The sequence below is a fragment of the Balaenoptera musculus genome, chromosome 14 (genome assembly GCF_009873245.2).
Source record: "Balaenoptera musculus isolate JJ_BM4_2016_0621 chromosome 14, mBalMus1.pri.v3, whole genome shotgun sequence".
Lineage (NCBI taxonomy): Eukaryota > Metazoa > Chordata > Mammalia > Artiodactyla > Balaenopteridae > Balaenoptera > Balaenoptera musculus.
In genome coordinates, this window is record NC_045798.1 from 15,532,091 (window position 1) to 15,552,019 (window position 19,929).

Genomic DNA, 19,929 nt, shown 5'->3' on the forward strand with positions numbered 1-19,929 from the left:
GTCGGGACTTAAGTTCAGCTGGTCACCAGCGGTAACTAGCCTCCCGGGGTTAGCACTGCCGCCGCCGCTGGTGACAGTGCTAGAGTGTAAACCAAAGCTACCCTGGGGTCTTCTCCTTCTCACAGCAAACATGTAATAACTATAAAAGCTGGTACTTACTAAGCCTTAGCCAGGCACTGTGCAAAGTGTTTTATGGATGAGGGTTAAATAATTTAACACTCAAACCCTGGAACTATTATTATTATTCTCAATTTATAGTTGAGGAAACTGAGGATCAGACTGATAGGCTAACTCGCCTGCGCCTGCACAGCTCGGGGTGGCCAGGTGAGCTGGTCTGATTCCAGAGCCCTGCTCTTAGGCACTCCATCCTACTGCAGCCACATGCCGGGAATGTCTTGTGTATTTCCACCCCGTTTATCATGAACCATTGGGAAATTGAACACAGAACATATTCCTTTAGGGAGAACATAAAGTCCCCATGCACACTGGGAACTTTGGAGGTGTTTGCAGAGGCTCGGCCGGCCACCAGGAGTGTTCCTGCCATCAGCAGATTGCCTCCCAGACCGGGCCATCAGGCTGGTGCTGAGCCCACATCAACGCCAGAATTATCAGGAAGAGGCCTTTTCAAGTCTTGCATTTATTTTTATACTTCTGAAGAGCATTCTCACACCAGTCACCACAGTCAGGCCCAGTATAGAAACGGAAAACACTTTCTCTGGGGTAGATTTGTGAAATCTCCTAAAAGTGTGACGTCTTAAGGAGGAAAATATTTTCTTCTTTTAATTCCTCAAAACCCAAAATAAGTATGTTAGATATCTCTTTGAACATCTTACAGCTCTTTTATACTGTTGTTAGTTTAGAATCTAAAAAATAGTGTATGTGTAATTGATTTGCTTTAAAAGATATTTAGAGCTGTGAAAATATAGGGCATGGGTCAGCAGTCAGGGCCAAAACCCAGCCCACCATCTGTTTTTGTCAATAAAGTTTTATTGGCCCATTCATTTGCACATAGTCCACGGCTGCTTTCATGCTACAGCCGCAGGGTTGAGTGGTTTCTACAGAGACCATGTGGCCTGCAGAGCCTAAAAGATTTGCTCTCTGGCCCTTTACAGAAAAAGTTGCTGACTCTCCCTTTATCTAAAAGGAAATATGGGGGACCAGTTAGAAGGGATGGAAAGGACAAGAGAGTTCCCCTCAAAATATTTTTGAAAGAAAAAGAAAGTGTTTCCAAAAAGTGTTCTTCCAAATTCTGCTCCTGCCCTCCCATCGCGTTCTGATAACGCAGACTGTGTTGTTCACCTGCTAACTTTGGAATTAGAAAGTTCCAGAACCTTGTGCCCTTTTGTGCAGGCCACCTCACACCCCTGTTTTCTGGGGCCACGCAGACTCACCAAGAGAAGGAACAAGGGGACAGGGGAGGAAGCATCGGCACAGCGATGTTCCTTCCTGCTCTGAGGTTGGGAGGGCACAGGACGGGGACACAGCCTCCCTGGCCATCGCACGGAGCTGAATTGGGCAAAAAACCCAGTGTGTTCCCCTCGCTGCTTCTCTCCCCTTATAAAACTGCCCAGCCAGGGACGAGCTACAGGCGGAGAGAAGAAAAACCTGGGGAAAATGTAATAGCAGTGTCTTCATGAATCTTTAGTGGGGAAATTTACAAGTGGCAATGAATGACCTTCCTCTGCTGAGTCTTGGAGATGAACTTCCTACACCACCTGGGGCAGGCGAGAGGCTCTTTGCAACCCCTTTCTCTGGGGTGGCCGGAAGAGCGCCCTCTGGAGGCTGGAGAACAACTCCCTGGTTCCTTGAGGCCCTGCCGGGCACAGGAGCCAGGTCTCTGCTCTTCCCTCACAGCTTCTGGCCGTGGTGTTTGACACCTTCAATGACATCGAGAAACACAAGTTCAAGTCTTTGCTGCTACACAAGCGAACCGCCATCCAGCACGCCTACCGCCTGCTCATCAGCCAACGGGTAGCGGGGCAGGGGCTGAGCCAGGGAGGGAGGTTGGTCCCTGCCCCCCAACCCTTGCCCCGCGGTATCCCCTAAGCGTGGGAGGGCCAGCAGCTTCCGAAACCAGGAGTCCCGCCCTTGGGAGAACAAGAGAACAGGGGCCCTGGGATCCCATGTGATGCTGGGCATCTGGCGTGGCTGCCCCCACTGTGTTCCACGGGGCCGTCTTCCCTCTCCCCCCAGGGGCCTGCCGGCATCTCCTACAGGCAGTTTGAAGGCCTGATGCGCTTCTACAAGCCCCGGATGAGCGCCGGGGAGCGCTATCTCACGTTCAAGGCCCTGAATCAGAGCAGCTCGCCTCTGCTCAGGTGAGAGCGGCTGCCAGTTGGGTGCCGTGTGGCCGGACGAGGCGTTCACAAGAGGCAGCTGGGGCCTGCAAAAGCCCGGGGGTGGGGAGTGGGCAGGCAAAGAGGCTCGTAGAGACTTTAGTTTTCTTCAGAGATTCTTCCGCATGTAGACCCTATTCCTCAGGATTCTTTTTACAAGTAACAAAAGTCCAACCCAAATCCAATTTAAACTTGAGACAAAAAAAGGAATGTATTGGCTCGTGGAATGGACTGGCCCAGCTGCTCACCCTCGAGCCATGAGCGAGGTGGTTGCATGTGAGCTAAGCCACAGAGCAACGTGAAACACACACAAACACACACACACACACACACACACACTCTCTCTCTCTTTCTCTCTCTCTCTCTCTCTCTCTTTCTCTCTCTGTCTCACTCACAGCTCTGGCACGGCCTCAAAGAGCTGAGCTCTCCGTGGGCAGTCTTGGTCTTCTGACTACTGATGACCAAAACCCTTCTTTTCGATCTGAGATGAAGCAGGCCTGCTGTAGAGACGGGAGTGAGCGAGCTCTGTTCGGGCTGAACTCTCTGCCCCGGTTGTTCTCTTAAGTCCTCTGCTAAAGGCGGCCCAGTCCCTGTCTGTCTGAGAATGGTGGTAATCTGGGGCTGCCTCTCTGGGGGACGGAAGGCGGCAGTGGTCTGTGTAGACTGAGTGGGTTAAGTATCCATAGTCCCTGGAGGAAGGAGGAGATGAAATGCCTGCAGGTACGGGTCCCCTGGGCCCTGATGCGCTGGGACTCGCAGATGTCGCCTCCTCGCCTCCCCCGCTCCACCCCTGGAAGGTGACCATAGGCAAGCGAGTGAGAGGACCGAAGCTCGGTGGGAACGTGCTCTGATTTTTTTTGCCCTTGTTGCTTGTGACAGCCTGAAGGACTTTCAAGACATCTACGAAGTTGCCGCCTTGAAGTGGAAGGTGGGTGCTCTCCAGGGAGTGACCCGGCAGACGGTTCCATGGGAGGGGGATGAGGCCGGGAGGCACCCGGCCGTCCAGCTGTCTCCCTGCTGGGACATCGCAGCTCTCGGCTGGGCGTTGTGCATTGTAGGGCTAACAGGTGGCCCCTGGCCCTGCATGCCTGTCCATCTGCAATGCAGTGTCCTGGCTAAAAGCACTGAATCTCAGTTAGACCCCATTAGTCACCGTGTGACATCAGGCAAGTTACGGAACCCTTCCAAGGCTTGTCTCACCTGGGAAGGGGGGTCATGAGAGTCCCTACCTACCGCATTATTTTCAGGATTCTATAAAAACAATGCCAGTGCATGGCACATTGAAGAGTTCAGCAAACACTGGCTGGCTTTGTTGTTCTTTAGATCCGTGAGTGTTTTCATGGTTTCCCAAGTTAGCCAGGAGAGCAGGAAAGGAAAGCTGCATCCATGCCCCCAGGGCTGGGCTCTGGTCACTGGTCCTAACGCCCTCTCTCCTATGGCCCTGTTCCTTGGCCAGGCAAAGAGAAATAGAGAGCACTGGTTTGATGAGCTTCCCAGGACAGCATTCCTCATCTTCAAAGGTAAGGTTGACCTGAATATGGCAGCTGGGGACGAATGGAGGTTTCCGGTGACCACAGATAAGCATTTAAAGAACATGTCCAGAGGGTGTGTGTGTGTGTGTGTGTGTGCATGCGAAATGTCTATGTGTGTAAAAGAGACAGTGTGATTACCCCAGCAGGGAAATAGTGTTGGATTAGGAAGGAAATCAGTAACATAAAAACCAAACCAAAAAAAATTTGTGGAATATTTATTTATTGAAGAAAATTGATACAAAGTCAAATAATTAGAAGAAAATGAAAGGCTCCCACGCAGAGATAACCACGGTTCATTTTCTGATGTGTTTCCTTCTGGTTATTTTTCTGTGCCTTTTAAAAACAGTAGTGGGGATTACATTATATATTCTGTTCTGAAATCTGCCTTTTTACCTAATGATGGATTTTGACCTTCCTCCAGTGTCAGGATATATAGCTAGTGTATCTGATCCCTTACATAATGCTTGCATTGTATAAAATTGAAAATTTTAAAATTGGAGTGCCCCGTGTTATTTGCCTAATAGTTTTCCCTGAATTTAATGCCAGTTTTGGAAGTTCCACATGGGGTATGGTTAGCTCACAGGGGTCTGGGCCATATGAGCAAGAGTTAAAATGGTATGTCCTATTTTGTTATTTCTCCCACAGCTAGGACTTTGAGCACAGCTGTTATTATTCCATATTCTTCAGCGAGTTTTCCATTCCATTGGGATGATAGTTACTCAAGTGGATAAATAAACAGTGCCGGTTCTAGGCCAGGAGCAAGCTTAAAGTTTCAGCAGTGGCCACAAAGCTTTGTTCTGCTCTGTCCCAGCTCCAGGTTGCTCAGGCACTTCCCAGAGGGAACGTTGCCAGTGCAGTCTTGCCCAGGGGTCCGGGCACAAGCGTGGGTGTCCCTCTGAGAGCAGGCCCTTCCTTTTTCACCCCTGGGCATAAACACCCCGGTTGCTTACACGCATGATGTCTGTGGTAGGGGAACGTGTACTTGTACATGAAGATTTCACTGTTAACATTTCTTCTCTTCAAATAGGAATTAATATCCTTGTGAAGTCCAAGGCCTTCCAGTATTTCATGTGTAAGTGTGAAATATCACAGCTCCAGGTCCCTTTCCTCCTGAGTCTTACTGCTCCAGAAGGTGGAGATGCAAGGGATAAATCCTGCAGTCATGATGTTGGCTGTTTATTGTGGAAAATTCCAAGCATGTGTAAGAGTGGAGGGATTGTAAACAGCATCCACGTACCTGTCACCCAGCTTCACCCGTCATCATCTCATTGCCTGTCTTTCTTGTCCGTCTAATCCCCTCAGTCCAGCTCATCACCCCTTCTGTAGACCTGGAGTTTTTGGAAGCAGATTCCAGAACCACAGATTGTGGTTTGTTAATATGTCACTTCAGTCTGTTTTAGTCTGTAGGTTTCTCCCCCAATCCGTTTTCTTCCTCTTGCAATATTTAGCTGAAGAAACAGGATTGTTTGTCCTCCAGCCTTGATTTTGCATGTTCCTCTGTTGCTTATTTACTGTAGTTTGGAAGTTATAGCTAGAGCTGTGTTGTCCAGTGTGGCGGCCGCCAGCCACATATGGCTATTTAACTTTAGACCAACTAAAACTTAAAAATTCAGTTCCTGTCACAATAGCCGCAGTTCAAGCACTCAGTAACCATGTGTGGCTAATGATGACCAATTGGACAGCACAGATGCAGACGTTTCTACTAATCTAGAGGCTTGATTGAATTCCCTCTTTCTACGGAGTTCTGGTTCCATTTAATGGGAAATGGTGTTTAGAGACCACAATCTGAGATGCTAGAGGTGCTCATTGCTTGGAGTTGGTTATTGTTTCCAGGACTTTCCATGGACAGAGGTAGGATTTTGGTTTTTTAAAAGATAAACTATCTTGTGAGTTTATCCTGATATTCTTAATTCAAATTGTGGACTATAGGGTTTTTACCTAACTTCATCATTCTTTTTTAAAAATTTATTTATCTATTTGTTTTTATTTTTGGCTGTGTTGGGTCTTTGTTGTTGTGCACGGGCTTCCTCTAGTTGTGGTGAGCGGGGGCTACTCTTCATTGCAGTGCGTGGGCTTCTCATTGTCGTGGCTTCTCTTGTTGCGGAGCACGGGCTCTAGGCACGCGGGCTTCAGTAGTTGTGGCACGCGGGCTCTAGAGCGCAGGCTCAGTAGTTGTGGCGCACGGCCTTAGTTGCTCTGCGGCATGTGGGATCTTCCCGGGCCAGGGATCGAACCTGTGTCCCCTGCACTGGCAGGTGGATTCTTAACCACTGCACCACCAGGGAAGCCCTCATCATTCTTTCACGTCTAAATTCCCAGGCTTAAAATCCTAGTTCCCAACAACACTGACACAGTCACTCACTTGCTTTATCCCACAGTCCACACATAATAGTCTCTAAAAAACAATACCAACACAACCCTAACAATATAATTGCTAGAAACACCACTCCAGGGATTCAGATGACTGTTTTAAATTCATCTGGAGTAGTTTTTCTCCATGTGGGTATGTCACCATCTGCATTTCTTTATTTCATTTGAAAAAATATTTTTAGAGATCACTTTTTACATTGAATTTTGCCTTATAATTATGTAAAATATGTATATGATTCCAAGTCAGATCTACAAAACAAAGTATACTCAAGGGAGAATTGTTTCCATCCTGTCACCTCCCCCAGTGGGTAACTTTTGTTATAGTTTATCCTTCCGTTTTTAAAAAGCTATAAGTAGACGCATATATGCACATTTCCCTGCCTTAAATAAACTAGCATAATTTACACACTTTTTTCAACATTCCTTTTTTTTCAGTTAACAGTACATCCTAGAGACCACACCATATTAATATACAGAGATGTTCTTCATTTCTTTTTATAGTTGAGAGTACACCATTTCATGAACGTATCATAGTTTATTTATCCAGTCTCCTATTGATCGTTTAGGTTGTTTCTAGTTTCTTTGCTATCACAAATAGTTCCTCAGTGAATAGCTTTCAGTGTACGTCATTTGTGTTTTTGCCAATGTCTCATTGGGATGGATCCCTAAAAGTAGGATTGCTAGGTGAAAGGCCAAACGCATATGCAATTTTGCTAACTAGTTCCTGCAGTCATTTAAAAACCAGATATCTCTAGGGAAAAACAGATGTTTTCAATACTCAAACCCTTTGTATATGGTCCATCTTTTACGCCAACTTGGAATAATCTGTAGGTTTTACTGAAACATCTTAACTGGTATCCTTATAGTGACATAGAGGGTGATTTTTAGAAATCTGTAGCTATTTTCTAAGAGAAACTACTGGTTGATTTAGCTCATGGTAAAAGCATTAAGCAGGAAGTTATCTGTTATAAGCCCTGCTCTCTGCGTATCTCAGAGCTGCCTAGAAACTAACCAGGGGCTGCAGCTGTGACCTGTAGATTTCCACACCCACCTGTGCTTTCTCTATTATGAGCCTGTCTGTTGCAGACTTGGTGGTGGCAGTCAACGGGGTCTGGATCCTTGTGGAGACCTTCATGCTGAAAGGTGAGCCTGGCTAGGGGACTGGCCCATTCTGTGGGCACACCTGGCTCACCTCTTGAACTGCTGCCTCTCTTCTTACAGGTGGGAACTTCTTCTCCAAGCATGTGCCCTGGAGTTACCTCGTCTTTCTGACTAGTAAGTTTCTGACATGGCTTTGCTCAAGTGCTTGTCAGTTGTCAGTGGTTACACTGGCTGGAACTTCTTTTTGGGTTAAGATCTCATGGCTCTTCTCTAAAGCAGGGGAGCATAATGAGGGTGGAGCAGAAATTGAGTCTGATTCTACCCCATCCCTGTTTCAAACTTTTTGGTGATTGCCCACTGCCCTCCAGACCAAGTTCCCGTGCTGGGTGTGAGTCATGGGGCCACACAGGGCCCCTTCAGCCTCCCTCTCAGGTTTCATCTCTTGCCAGTACCACCACCCGTGCCCCACCTGCAGCCCCCCTGAACACATCCCGCTTCCCAGGGCACCTGCCCTTTCTTACCTCTGGGCCTCTGCACAGGTGTTTCCTCTGTGCACTCATCCCCTCACCACACTGCTCTGCCTGACACCCCTCTCCCTTTATGTCTAAACATTAGACATAACTAATAATACTGTGCCCTAAATTGTTTTCATTGTTCTTAAAAAGCATGACTTTTACTGCCTTGATCAGTGCCCTTTGGCTTTTTCTGTGGAGTTCAGAGTAGCATAGTGATTCAGTGCACAAACTCTGGGGTCAGAAAGACCTGGAATCTATTCCCAACTGTGTCTCTTGTGTGATCTGATGCCCCCTCCAGAGCTCCCTCTTCAGCTCCTTCTTTCATTATGTTCCAATGACACCAACCTTCCTTCTGCCCCTCAAGCAGGCCAAGATCATATCCGGCTTGGCCCCTGATTTCTTTCAAATGTAACACTCTCCCCCCAGTCTACTTCCCCCTGTCTAACATATCAGTTTGCTGTCTTTCCCCTGAGTCTAGACTCTAAGCTCTGTGTTGTTCAGGGCTGGGCACCCAGCACCCAGTGCAATGCCTGGCACGGGAGAAGTGCTCAGGAAATACCTGTTGGATGGACAGGCAACGCCTGCGGCCACTCCCAGGGAGTGGGAGCGAGTGCTTCTTGTTAGCGGGCAGCCCCGGTTGGCCAGCATCTGGGCCAGGCACTGCCCTGGAGCCCACACTGTCTCAGGGGTGCGGGTGTGACGTGGGTGTCTGGAGGGCACGTGACCAGACCTCGGGAGAGTCTCGAGGAGGAAACGAGCCAGGCCAGGGGTGGCAGAGGCTGTGGCAGGGCCGCTGCTAACTGCTTCTTCCCGCTCACAGTTTACGGGGTGGAGCTGTTCCTGAAAGTAGCCGGCCTCGGCCCCGTCGAGTACTTGTCCTCCGGATGGAATCTGTGAGTAGAGAGCATGTTTCTTACCCACGTCAGAGACTCTAATGAAAGCCACAGGTCTTCTCCGTCCACACCCACTGCACAGTTTCATAGGGAAGGTCCGAGGCTGGGTCAGGCCCCTGTCTCCTGGAGCGGTTCTGCCTGTGGCTCCAGGCCTCCCCAGGGTCAGGCCGTCATCTTACTCTCTCAGGCCGCCCCCGCCAGTCCCTCTCCTGGACGTGGCCTCTTGGGGGTCCTTAGGCCAGCTGGCTCCTTCTGAGTCACTTAACCCCACACCCCTCCCTGACAACTAAGCTCTTTTCTCCTCCACGAAAACCACGACACCCACAGAGAGGGAAGTGCCACAGGTCCTGATGCTTGGTCGGCATCGAGCTGGCGGCCCTTCTCCCTGTTCCAGAGACCCTGAGAGGTGGCTCACTGCCCATGAAAGTTAACTCACCCACGAAATCAGGCTGCACTCACGAGGTCTTGGGTCGTGAGAGTAAAAACAAGTTAATAAGTAGAGAAGAGTCAGGCAGAGCAATAGCGTGTGGTCATGCAGTTTGCAGGGCCTTAATGTGTATCTGGGAGGAGAGAGGGGCTCTCTGTCCTGCTTCCCTGTGGGACTCCCCTGTGGTCCTGCCCCACCCCTCAGTGCCTTCACCAGGGTCACTGGTGTAACCTGTGTCTGCCATGAGACCAGTGTGGGACCTTCAGGAGGGGTTTCTAGGCATTTCTTTCTTTTTTTTTTTTTTTAAATTAATTAATTTTTGGCTGCATCGGGTCTTCGCTGCTGTGCACGGGCTTTCTCTAGTTGCGGCGAGCAGGGGCTACTCCTCATTGCTGTACGAGGGCTTCTGATTGCAGTGGCTTCTCTTCTTGTGGAGCACAGGCTCTAGGTACACGGGCTTCAGTAGTTGTGGCACGTGGGCTCAGCAGTTGTGGTTCACGGGCTCTAGAGCGCAGGCTCAGTAGTTGTGGCTCGCGGGCTCTAGAGTGCAGGCTCAGTAGTTGTGGCGCACAGGCTTAGTTGCTCGGTGGCGTGTGGGATCTTCCCAGACCAGGAATCGAATCCATGTCCCCTGCATTGGCAGGCGGATTCTTATTTATTTATTTATCTATCTATCTATTTATTTATTTATTATTTGGCTGTGTTGGGTCTTTGTTGCTGTGCTTGGGCTTTCTCTAGTTGTAGCGAGCTGGGGCTACTCTTCATTGCGGTGCACGGGCTTCTCATTGTGGTGGCTTCTCTTGTTGCGGAGCACCGGCTCTAGGCACGCAGGCTCAGTAGTTGTGGCTCACGGGCTCTAGAGCGCAGGCTCAGGAGTTGTGGCTCACGGGCTCTAGAGCGTAGGCTCAGTAGTTGTGGCACACGGGCTTAGTTGCTCCGCGGCATGTGGGATCTTCCCAGACCAGGGATCGAATCCATGTCCCCTGCATTGGCAGGTGGATTCTTATTTATTTATCTATCTATCTATCTATTTATTATTTGGTTGTGTTGGGTCTTCATTGCCGTGCGTGGACTTCTCACTGCGGTGGCTTCTCTTGTTGCAGAGCACCGGCTCTAGGCACGCAGGCTCAGTAGTTGTGGCTTGTGGGCTCAGTAGTTGTGGCTCACGGGCTCTAGAGCGCAGGCTCAGTAGTTGTGGCACACGGGCTTAGTTGCTCCGCGGCATGTGGGATCTTCCCAGACCAGGGCTCGAACCCGTGTCCCCTGCATTGGCAGGCGGATTTTTTTTTTTTAAAGGAATGTAGTTTTTTATTTATTTATTTATGGCTGTGTTGGGTCTTTGTTTCTGTGCGAGGGCTTTCTCTAGTTGCGGCAAGCGGGGGCCACTCTTCATCGCAGTGCGCAGGCCTCTCGCTATCGCGGCCTCTCTTGTTGCGGAGCACAGGCTCCAGACGCGCAGGCTCAGTAATTGTGGCTCACGGGCCTAGTTGCTCCGCGGCATGTGGGATCTTCCCAGACCAGGGCTCGAGCCCGTGTCCCCTGGCAGGCAGATTCTTAACCACTGAGCCACCAGGGACGTCCCTAGGCATGTCTGACCCCTGAGGTGTGTGCTGTGACCGGGGCCCAGCCACACCAGCCTCAGAAACCCAACAGCGGTAGGAAGCTGGCCGGCTGCGGGCCACTGCGGGGCCTGTTGCTGCCTTTGCCGTGGTTGGCATGCGGGCTCCTTGGAAGGGAGTGCTGGGCACAGGGCTGGGGAGCCACTGGCCGTCGTGGGGGAGGCTATGGGTGGGCCGAACAGACCATAGCTTCTCCTCCTCCCTCCCAGGTTCGACTTCTCCGTCACAGCGTTCGCCTTCCTGGGACTGCTGGCTCTGGCCTTCAACATGGAGCCCTTTTATTTCATAGTGGTCCTGCGTCCCCTCCAGCTGCTGAGGTGACGGGGCAGGGCTGGGGTGGGGAGTGGTGGGCAGGGGAGGGTGGGGAGAGCCTTGGGACTGGTCTGGGGAGTGACGAGAGGCTCACAGGCCTGGTGTCGGGGGTGGCACGCCCCCTGCAGGAGCACCTAGTGCGGGTGGGGGGAGGGGGATGGTGGGGGCCTTGTCTCCACCTGGGCAGGTGTGCAGATGGCCCACCTCCTCACATCCTGGGACCAGTTGCCTCTGACTGTGGAAGAGAAACGTGGCTCAGGGCTCCAGTGAACTTGGCCTGTGCTGGTGTCGGCTGCAGCCACAGAAACACACGTGCTCAGAGTCCTCAACCAGGCAGCCACGGCCTCTGAGGGTCCAGAGGGACTTTCGAGCCCCTGCCACAGCCAGCCGTGATTTTCTGGCACAGTCCCTTGTCAAGAAAAACCCGCACTTGCTCTCAGCTTTCCCCCAGGGACCACCGTAGGCAACCAGCACAAATTTGTAGAGATCTGTGGACGGTGTCCCTTACTAGTTAGAGATCTGTGTGTGTCTGTGTGTCCTCAGAAGCCTGGTTTTCCTCTGGAATATCCAGCTGCGGTCCTATTCACGTCCATCGCCCCCTCCTGTCCTGCCCAGGAGGAGAGGCGGAGGTGAGGGATGGGGCGGCCCTTTCTTACCTGGAGGAGCTGCCGCACTGCCGGCTCTTCTGCGGGCGCGGCCTTCTCCCCTCCCGGGGTTGCCGCAGCGTCCCAGGCAAGGCCTCGCCCCGTGCCCAGCCTCCAGGCTTCATCCGTGAGTGGCAGCCGGCCGCCGTGCCCGCTCACGTGAGTCGTGCCCTGCCTCCCTTCAGGGCAGGGCCCGTCCAGCCCCGATGTCCCGGCACCACCGCTGCCCCTGCCCAGGGTGCGAGTCGCCCGAGCTGAGTGCCCGGCTGGCGGCTCTGGGGAAAGTAGGTGCTCAGGTGGTGGAGGGACCCCGGGCCTGCCGTGCCCCACCTGGTGCTGTGGACCTAGGGGCTGCGGCCACGCCCAGCACCTGTAAGTGACCCGGCCCGCTTCCCTCGCTCAGGTTGTTTAAACTGAAGAAGCGTTACCGCAACGTGCTGGACACCATGTTTGAACTGCTGCCCCGGATGGCCAGGTACTGCCCTGCCTCTTGGCCCCCAGGGCCAGGCGTCGCGAGGCTTGTGCCCCCTCGGGGTGGGCAGCTGGGTGGTCTCGGGGGGAGGGGGAGGAGGAGTCCCGAAAAGGACGAAAATCGAGGGCCTGACAGGGTCAGATCTCTTCAAGGAGACCGAGACCTTGACCACCACAGGTCTCCCTGGTTCCACTTTTCTCCACTGACCTGTCTGAAATATTTAGTAGGGAGGGCAGGGAGCTGTCAACTCACTTACCACCTGTGTCTATGTTCACAGGTAAGGGTCACCTGTGAGTCTACCTTCACAGGTAAGGGGTGAATCGCTGGTAGAGGGGCGTCTGGTAATAGAGTCCTGATTCGAGCCGTTTTCTACCCCAGACCTGAATCCGAGGCCCCTCCCCTGCAGGCACTTTCCAGCTGGTGCACCTGGCTAGGGGCATGCGTCTCCATCAGTCAGCTCAGGGGTCTGAGGATGCCAGGGCCGCCGGGCGAGCTGCTCTCTCCTGCCCGGCCCTCGATCACCCTGTCTCTTCTGACCCTCCTCCCTAGCCTGGGCCTCACCCTGCTCATCTTTTACTACTCCTTCGCCATCGTGGGCATGGAATTCTTCTGTGGAATCCTCTACCCCAACTGCTGCAAGTGAGTACGCAGCGGGGCCCCCAGCCCCAGGCAGCCTGCGTTTCTGGAGGAGCCCAGCCAGGACTGGAACGCTGACCTCTGATCCCTCAGGGGCCCACCTCCCCAAGCCACAGCACCCTTTGAAGCCCTGAGAATCACTTTGCTTTGCTCCCAGGGCTTATTAGTTCAGTGCAGCAGCTAAGGGAGGGGGCCTGGAAGCAGAGGGTCCTCTCTGAAGTGAGGATGTCTGAGCAAGTTTCCCTGTCCCCCAGGCAGGGTCTACGAGCCACTCTCCAACCAGGTCTCCATCGGCTTACTCTTCGGGCTGGGCGCTGGCGGCTGCTCCAGAACCGGGAGCAGCCTGGGGCCCGAGGCCGGAGTCCCACAGCTTCCTCCTGCTTCTCCCCGGGGGTGACTGGGGACCTGGGCAGACACATCAGCTAGGGGTGGCCTGTTAGGATGAGATGGACACACACGGGAAGGTCTCTGGGGCAGGGACAGAGAGCGGGGGACACAGCCTCCCTTGATCGCTCCCTTCCCTCTCCCTTTCCTCCTAAGCCACCACGATGAAACCCGTGTGCTCTGCCATTCATTCTCCATCCAGTGTTCTCTTAAAATTGGTCCTTACGGTTTCAAGCGCTGATAAAGAAAGTTCCCAGAGACACTGGTAGCCGTTTTGAGTGTCAGGCTGAGCTGAGAACCAGAGCCTGTAGCAGTGGGTCACAAACCTTAGGGCACGTGAGAATCCTCAGGGCCGCTGATTAAAAGTGCAAACTCCAGACCCCACCCTGCGCGTCTGACACAGGCCCGAGGCTCAGGACTCTGCCTTCGGAACAAGCTCCCTGGGGGCCCAAGGACCAGACTTGTCAAGACATCAGCATGAATTATAGCAGATCAGCCATAGGAGGTTGGCCGGAAAGTAGCAAATAAGCTCTCAGAACAGGGGCAATCAATTAGAACAGAACAGAACACTCCAGCCAGGTGCTGGGGAAAGCCGGGTGAGGAGAGGACCCTTCTCGAGGGCGGCCTCCAGGTCAGATCCCAGACTGGTGGGGGCAGGGGGCTGGGGGTGGTGTCCGAGGAGGCACTGCCTTTGTCTCCCCTCCCGGAGCGCCGGGCTCTGGCCGCTGAGAGCGAGAAGGCCTGGCTGGCGGCAGAGAAATGCCAAGTGAAGGTGGAATGGGGGGCAAGTCTGGGTGTTCCCACCAGCACCCTGGGGACTCCCCTTGAGACAGGAAGACAGGCAAGAGAGCTGGGGGCTGGGCAGGGAACCAGGCTGGGCCAAGACAGATGGTCCTCAGTCAGACCTTGGTTTGCTTAAACTTTCTGTACTTTGTTGAGGTGACCAGTTATCTTGTGACCTTCCCGCCCAACCCTCTGTCCCCGCCCCCGTCTCCCCCCGCCAGTACGAGCACAGTGGCAGACGCCTACCGCTGGCTCAATCACACCGTGGACAACAGGACCGTGGTGGAGGAAGGCTACTACTATCTCAATAATTTTGACAACATCCTGAACAGCTTTGGTGAGTGCGGAAAGCCCAGGCGGGCCATGCCCTAGGTACTGCCTTGGTCACCGCAGGTCCCAGGTGGGGCGGAGCAGAGTTGCCCGAGGCCTCCCTGTCCCGAGCCGTTTGCCATACTTTCTCGAGTCCTCTCTGGCCCCAGTGGAGCCTGTGGTTTGCCCAGCCTTGGGGGTGCAGTGCAGGCCAGACCCCAGGGCTTGTTTCCTGTTACTTTTTCAGCATCGGGGGAGCAGCAGAGCTTCATGCTTGGCTGGGAGGTGCGCACAGCCCGATGCTAGGGAACCAGCCCCCTTGTCACAGCTCCACAGTTGCAGGGTGGGACCTGGCCACACCAGCCAGCCACGGTGCCCTGCACCACCCAGGCCAGGCCCACACAGCTCTGCTCCTGGCTTCCATGGAGAGGCCGGGAGGCCAGACACAGCTTCTCAAGAGGAAGGGATCCCCTCACGACATCCCACATCTACACCAAGGAAGGTCCGGGGACTCTTTCCCCAGTATCCCCACCCCTGGTCCATCACGAGCTGCTGAGACCAAAGATGCACCCTTTTGGGGACCGGCCAAGATGGCAGCACTCCCTGTGGGGTGGGCGCTCAGGAAGCGCCTTGGCTGCTCTCTCGGGAGCTCACAGGCCAGCCCGGCAGACAAGTGCGTGGTACCCAGGATAGGTGGAGAGAGGCCACTTGAAACTCACTTTGCAAAAGCAGGTCTGATCAAGATGCTTTCTGTTTCTCCCTTCCCTTTGGCAGTGACCTTGTTTGAGCTCACAGTTGTCAACAACTGGTACATCATCATGGTAAGGACCTCCGTCAGCTCCTGGGGGCATCTTTCCACCATTCTCTGAGGCCAGCTCCTGTCCCCCTCACGCAGCCTGGGGTGCATTGCTCTCCCCGTCCCCCGCAGGGGCAGGGTTCTGCGGGGACGCCATGGTATGGCCTGAATCCCAAGAGCCTCCCCCTCCACACTTGCTGGACGTGGCCTTTGTCCCTGCTTTCCACACATCCCCCAGCAGCCAGGAGAGGCCACTTAGCCTCTGGGTCCCTGTCCTGCTCCCACCACTGTGAGGGAGACTTTTCAATCAAGAAACAGTGTGGCAGGGGTGGTTGGTTGGTTGGTTTTTGCCATTCCTTAAACTCTTCCAAAGGTTGGCCGTATCAGTCCTGGGGGGGAGTGTCCAGGCCTTAGGAGCTCAGAGGAATTTTTAGACCCAGGGGAGCAAGGTCCCCCTCCTTCGTCTTCCACAACCGATCAGGAAGGGTCTGTAGAGAGCAGGGGCCATGGAGAAGCCTGTGTAGACAGCGACCCGGCCCCCCCCCAGGAGCTCGTTCACTCCCTGCTTCCCTCTGTCTCCAGGAAGGCGTCACCTCGCAGACCTCCCACTGGAGCCGCCTCTACTTCATGACCTTCTACATCGTGACCATGGTAGGTCCAGGGACACAGACTGCCCTTCACCCTCCTCCATCTTCAAAGCCTCCAGCTGCCCCTGCTCATCGGGCGGCAGCTCAGGGAGGAGGGGGCCGGGGACACATCTGACCGGGCTCTGTTGGCTCTGGGGCCCCGCAGCAGCTCACACCCCCCTCATTCCTCTCTCTCCCTGCTCCTCCTCTCCGTGCCCCGCCAGGTGGTGATGACTATCATCGTCGCCTTCATCCTCGAAGCCTTCGTCTTCCGAATGAACTACAGCCGCAAGAACCGGGACTCGGAAGGTCTGTGCAAGTGGCTGGAGCAGGGGCTTTTGCTGCTTGCTGCTCATCTGTCTGTCTGTCTGTCCAGTCTTTTGGCAGTTCAGCTTACTGATCTGGCTTAGCTTTTTTTTTTCCCCTCAATTTTATTTATTTATTTTTGGCTGTGTTGGGTCTTCGTTGCTGCGCACGGGCTTTCTGTAGTTGTGGCGAGCGGGGGCTACTACTCTTCGTTGGGGTGCATGGGCTTCTCATTGCTGTGGCTCCTCTTGTTGCGGAGCACGGGCTCCAGGCGCGTGGGCTTCAGTAGTTGTGGCACGCAGGCTTCAGTAGTTGTGGCTCGCGGGCTCTAGAGTGCAGGCTCAGTAGTTGTGGCACACGGGCTTAGTTGCTCCGTGGCATGTGGGATCTTCCCGGACCAGGGCTCGAACCCGTGTCCCCTGCATTGGCAGGCGGATTCTTAACCACTGTGCCACCACCCAAGTCCTGGCTTAGCTTTCTTGATCTCTCATTTGCATTGATTTTTCAAATATTTAATGACAGAAAAATGCACGTGATCTCATTTGAAAAATCAGAACAGTACAGCTCAGAGATCAAGAAAAATCACAGGCTGATTGTGACCCCAGCAGCCCTCTGTCCCACCTTTCTCATCTCCCCGACTGTTCATCCTTAGCTGTTCCCCCTTTTTTAGTTATCGTCTCCACATTTCTAAACCACATGTTTGTCCTCTGGCTCTTGATTTAAACGGTGTAAATACCGTTGACCACAGAGCCTAATACTACTTCCTTCTGCAGCTTGCGACCCCTTGCCTCCCTTTTCCCCGAGTGCATAGCTTTCTGCCTAACGATCCTTCATTCTTTCCAGATTCTCCATCAGAACTGCCACATCCCTGTTACTACTTGTTTCCAAATCTCTGTCCTCTCAGACTACCTGATCATTTTCTTTTTGCTTGGAGACTCCCTCCTGAAACCCTCTGTCCCCTGTAAGCTGGTGGCCTGACCAGCGCTCCTGACAGCCCAGCAAAGGGAGGGGATGGGGAGGGACATGAGTTCCAGATGGTGGAGGGGGGGTGGTCGTGCTGATCCAGGGTTTTGCTGGGAGAGGGAACCTTAGGGCCCCCATAGGGAGCAGGGGGGATGGCTAAACCAAGCCAGACTGGGGGCTCTGAGTCCCAGGCTCCTTCCCCCTGCCGCCCTCCCGTCCTGCAGTTGATGGCGGTATCACCCTTGAGAAGGAAATCTCCAAAGATGAGCTGATTGCTGTCCTGAAGCTCTACCGGGAGGCATGGGGAGCCGCCTCGGACATCGCCCAGCTGCTCAAGATCCTCTCCCAGATGGAGAGATACGAGGTGGGGAGCGACAGGGCCTCGTCCCACAGAGGGAGCGGGTTGTGGCTTAGTGCAAACCCTCCCCCACTGTCCATCCCCTCAAGTTTTGGTGACACTTTTGGGGGGCACCGTCGCAGAAGCCAGAAGAGGGGGTGAGGCCGGGCGCCAGGACCTTGGCTCGGGCCGGTCCCTGCAGCCTCTCTGTTCTTCTCTAGCAAAATACCTTGGTGTTTCTGGGACGGAGATCGAGGACCAAAAGCGATCTGAGCCTAAAGATGTACCAAGAGGAGATTCAGGTAGGAGCGTCCCTGACCATGCTGCCCAGATCCTCCTGCCCGGGAGTGGTCCTCGCCGCTGCTGAGCAGAGGCTGCTCTCTGGTCCCCGTCTTGAGTTGTGTGGGGAGCTTAGTGGGGAGCTATGGGATTATCTGTTGGGACCACTACCAGTGGACCACTGCTCAGGTGGGGGCAGGCTTCAGGGCTCAGCCTTGAACCCTTGAAGCATTCCCCAACAGCCACCCTGTCACTCTTCCACATATGTCACTGACCTCGTCTCATCCTCCTCCTCTGAGCCAGAACAGCAAAGGAAACGCGTACAGCGGGAGACGTACCGGGCAGAGCAGGGAGCATGGGGGGCCCTGGCAAGCTGGCCTGGACCGGCCTCTTCAAAGAGGATGGTCCTTCCCACATCCAGCCAGACATTGCCCGATAGGAACAAGGGCCTGCTGCGCCTGGCTCTCTTGGGGTTTTTGATTGTTTTTGTTTTCTAATTTAAGAGAAGGGAAAAGTCAGATTTTTTTTTGCAAACTCTCCCAGTCTTCCCACATTGGCTGCTAAATGAAAGAGCTTGCGAAGCACCCTGTGGGCTGGCGCTCTGCAGCCCAGACAGAGCCATGGACTTCGGGCCACCCATCGGCCCAGGCTCCCAGCTCCCTCGCCAGCCACTGTGACTATGCTGTTTTCAGGCTGGAAACCCTTGTTTCCCTGGGACAGTGATGACCAGGGTCCGAGCCCAAAAGGCCGGGAGGCTGCAGTCCCCTGAAGCGACTCGCACCTTATCTGTAACAACACAAGGGGTCTGGGCGAATACCTGGCCAATCACTGCACTCGGAGTCACAGAGATGAGGAACCAACATGAGCTCTGGTGTCATAAAACCCGGGTTTGATTCCAGGCTCCGTGACCTTGGGCAGGTCACGCAGCCCATCCCCATCTATGAAAGGGGGACAGTCGCTGCCTCACAAAGCAGAGGAGGGGACGGCACTAGACACGCTGCCTGGCTGTCCACTCCTGGCCTCAGTCTCCCCCTCTGCAGAATGAGGGGGCACAGAACTAGGCCATCATCTCTGTAATTTTTTAAGCTCTGAAAGTTCTGTGGTTCAGACTCTTTAAAAACATAGGGTTTATATTTAAAATTCCTCAATTACCTGAATGCGTCTGTCCCTGAAAATGTCGGATGATATAATGATAATAGTCTTAGGCGGGTGAGCTATTTGGTTTTTTTCAAAATGCTCTCACAGCTATTTTGGAGGGCGGCAAAGCAACGGGGGAGTTGGGAGACGCACTCAAGCTTCATACAACTTTATACAGCTTCTGAGCTTCGGGTTTCCTGGATGTGAAATGAGGACACCCAGCTCAAAAGGGAAAACACAGGGGGTTGGCGAGGGGGTGGGGGGCACACATCCCTTTGTAAACCACACAGATCATGTTCACAAGTGAAGGGTGATTATTACTACCCGGGCCTCATTGAAAGGGGTGACGGGGCCAGGCACACTTGACAAAGAGGTTTGCAAATCTCTAGTTAAAAAGGGAAAGATTGCATCGTCATTTTTCTATCTAGGGTCCCATTCAGAATTCCCAGCAGATCTGGGTGGGGGGCGGGGGGCGGGGCACGGTGGGCTGGCAGCCCTGGCTCCGCTGCTGAGGCTGGAGGGTCACAGCACTGCCCGGCCCGGGTGACCCCGTGAGGCTGGGGCCTGCTCAGCGCCCTGTCTGCTCTCTGCTTTAGGAGTGGTATGCGGAGCACGCCCGGAAGCAGGAGGAGCAGCACCGGCAGCTCAGCGGCTGCGTGGTCCCCACCGCCCAGCAGCCTCCGGGCGGCCGCCAGCGCTCCCAGACCATCACCTAAGCCCAGCCTGCGAAAGCCAGCTCTTCTATGCAATAACACAATAGTATTATTTTACTGCAATGTGTCAGAATAACGTGTGTGTACAGATATGTTTTATATATATACACACGTTCATAAGTATGCACATATTTATATATAGGAAGAAGAAAAGACAGGCAGACAAGATGAGGTTTGGTTTGTACCCACCTTGCCCTGTTAAGCCCAGAAGTCAATTTCATTTTTGGGGGATCAGGCCACTAGGAGCTCTTCTTAACATGGAAAGTTCCAGAAGGCCCCTTCACAAGAGCACTTGAATGGATTCTGCCGATCTCGGCAGGGCTTGCCTTCAACGTGGGCCAGCGTCCCTAGGCCAGATCCACACCATCTTCCTGATGCTGCTTTCAGAATCCCACCCAGGCTGACAAGCTAGCTTCCCCACTAACCTGCCCTGCAGCCC

The 19,929-nt window shown here is 53.6% G+C and overlaps 1 protein-coding gene across 2 annotated transcripts in view; it reads left to right on the plus strand.

Annotated features, from left to right (window-relative positions):
• TPCN1 (two pore segment channel 1) overlaps positions 1-19,560 on the plus strand; it is a 62,152-nt gene extending 42,592 nt beyond the window's left edge. Inside the window, exons 11-28 of one of the 2 annotated variants that reach the window (XM_036823083.1) lie at positions 1,855-1,971; positions 2,194-2,318; positions 3,216-3,264; positions 3,793-3,856; positions 4,896-4,940; positions 7,325-7,381; positions 7,460-7,513; positions 8,675-8,747; positions 11,003-11,110; positions 12,153-12,224; positions 12,771-12,860; positions 14,246-14,361; positions 15,108-15,154; positions 15,712-15,780; positions 15,980-16,064; positions 17,249-17,388; positions 17,583-17,663; positions 19,374-19,560. In XM_036823083.1, coding sequence (XP_036678978.1) covers positions 1,855-1,971; positions 2,194-2,318; positions 3,216-3,264; positions 3,793-3,856; positions 4,896-4,940; positions 7,325-7,381; positions 7,460-7,513; positions 8,675-8,747; positions 11,003-11,110; positions 12,153-12,224; positions 12,771-12,860; positions 14,246-14,361; positions 15,108-15,154; positions 15,712-15,780; positions 15,980-16,064; positions 17,249-17,388; positions 17,583-17,663; positions 19,374-19,493 — 1,512 coding nt within the window. In that variant the 3' untranslated portion in view covers positions 19,494-19,560. The remainder of the gene's footprint in view (positions 1-1,854; positions 1,972-2,193; positions 2,319-3,215; positions 3,265-3,792; positions 3,857-4,895; positions 4,941-7,324; positions 7,382-7,459; positions 7,514-8,674; positions 8,748-11,002; positions 11,111-12,152; positions 12,225-12,770; positions 12,861-14,245; positions 14,362-15,107; positions 15,155-15,711; positions 15,781-15,979; positions 16,065-17,248; positions 17,389-17,582; positions 17,664-19,373) is intronic. The other variant, XM_036823084.1, reaches the window with a different exon arrangement.
• The last annotated feature ends 369 nt before the right edge of the window (positions 19,561-19,929 follow it).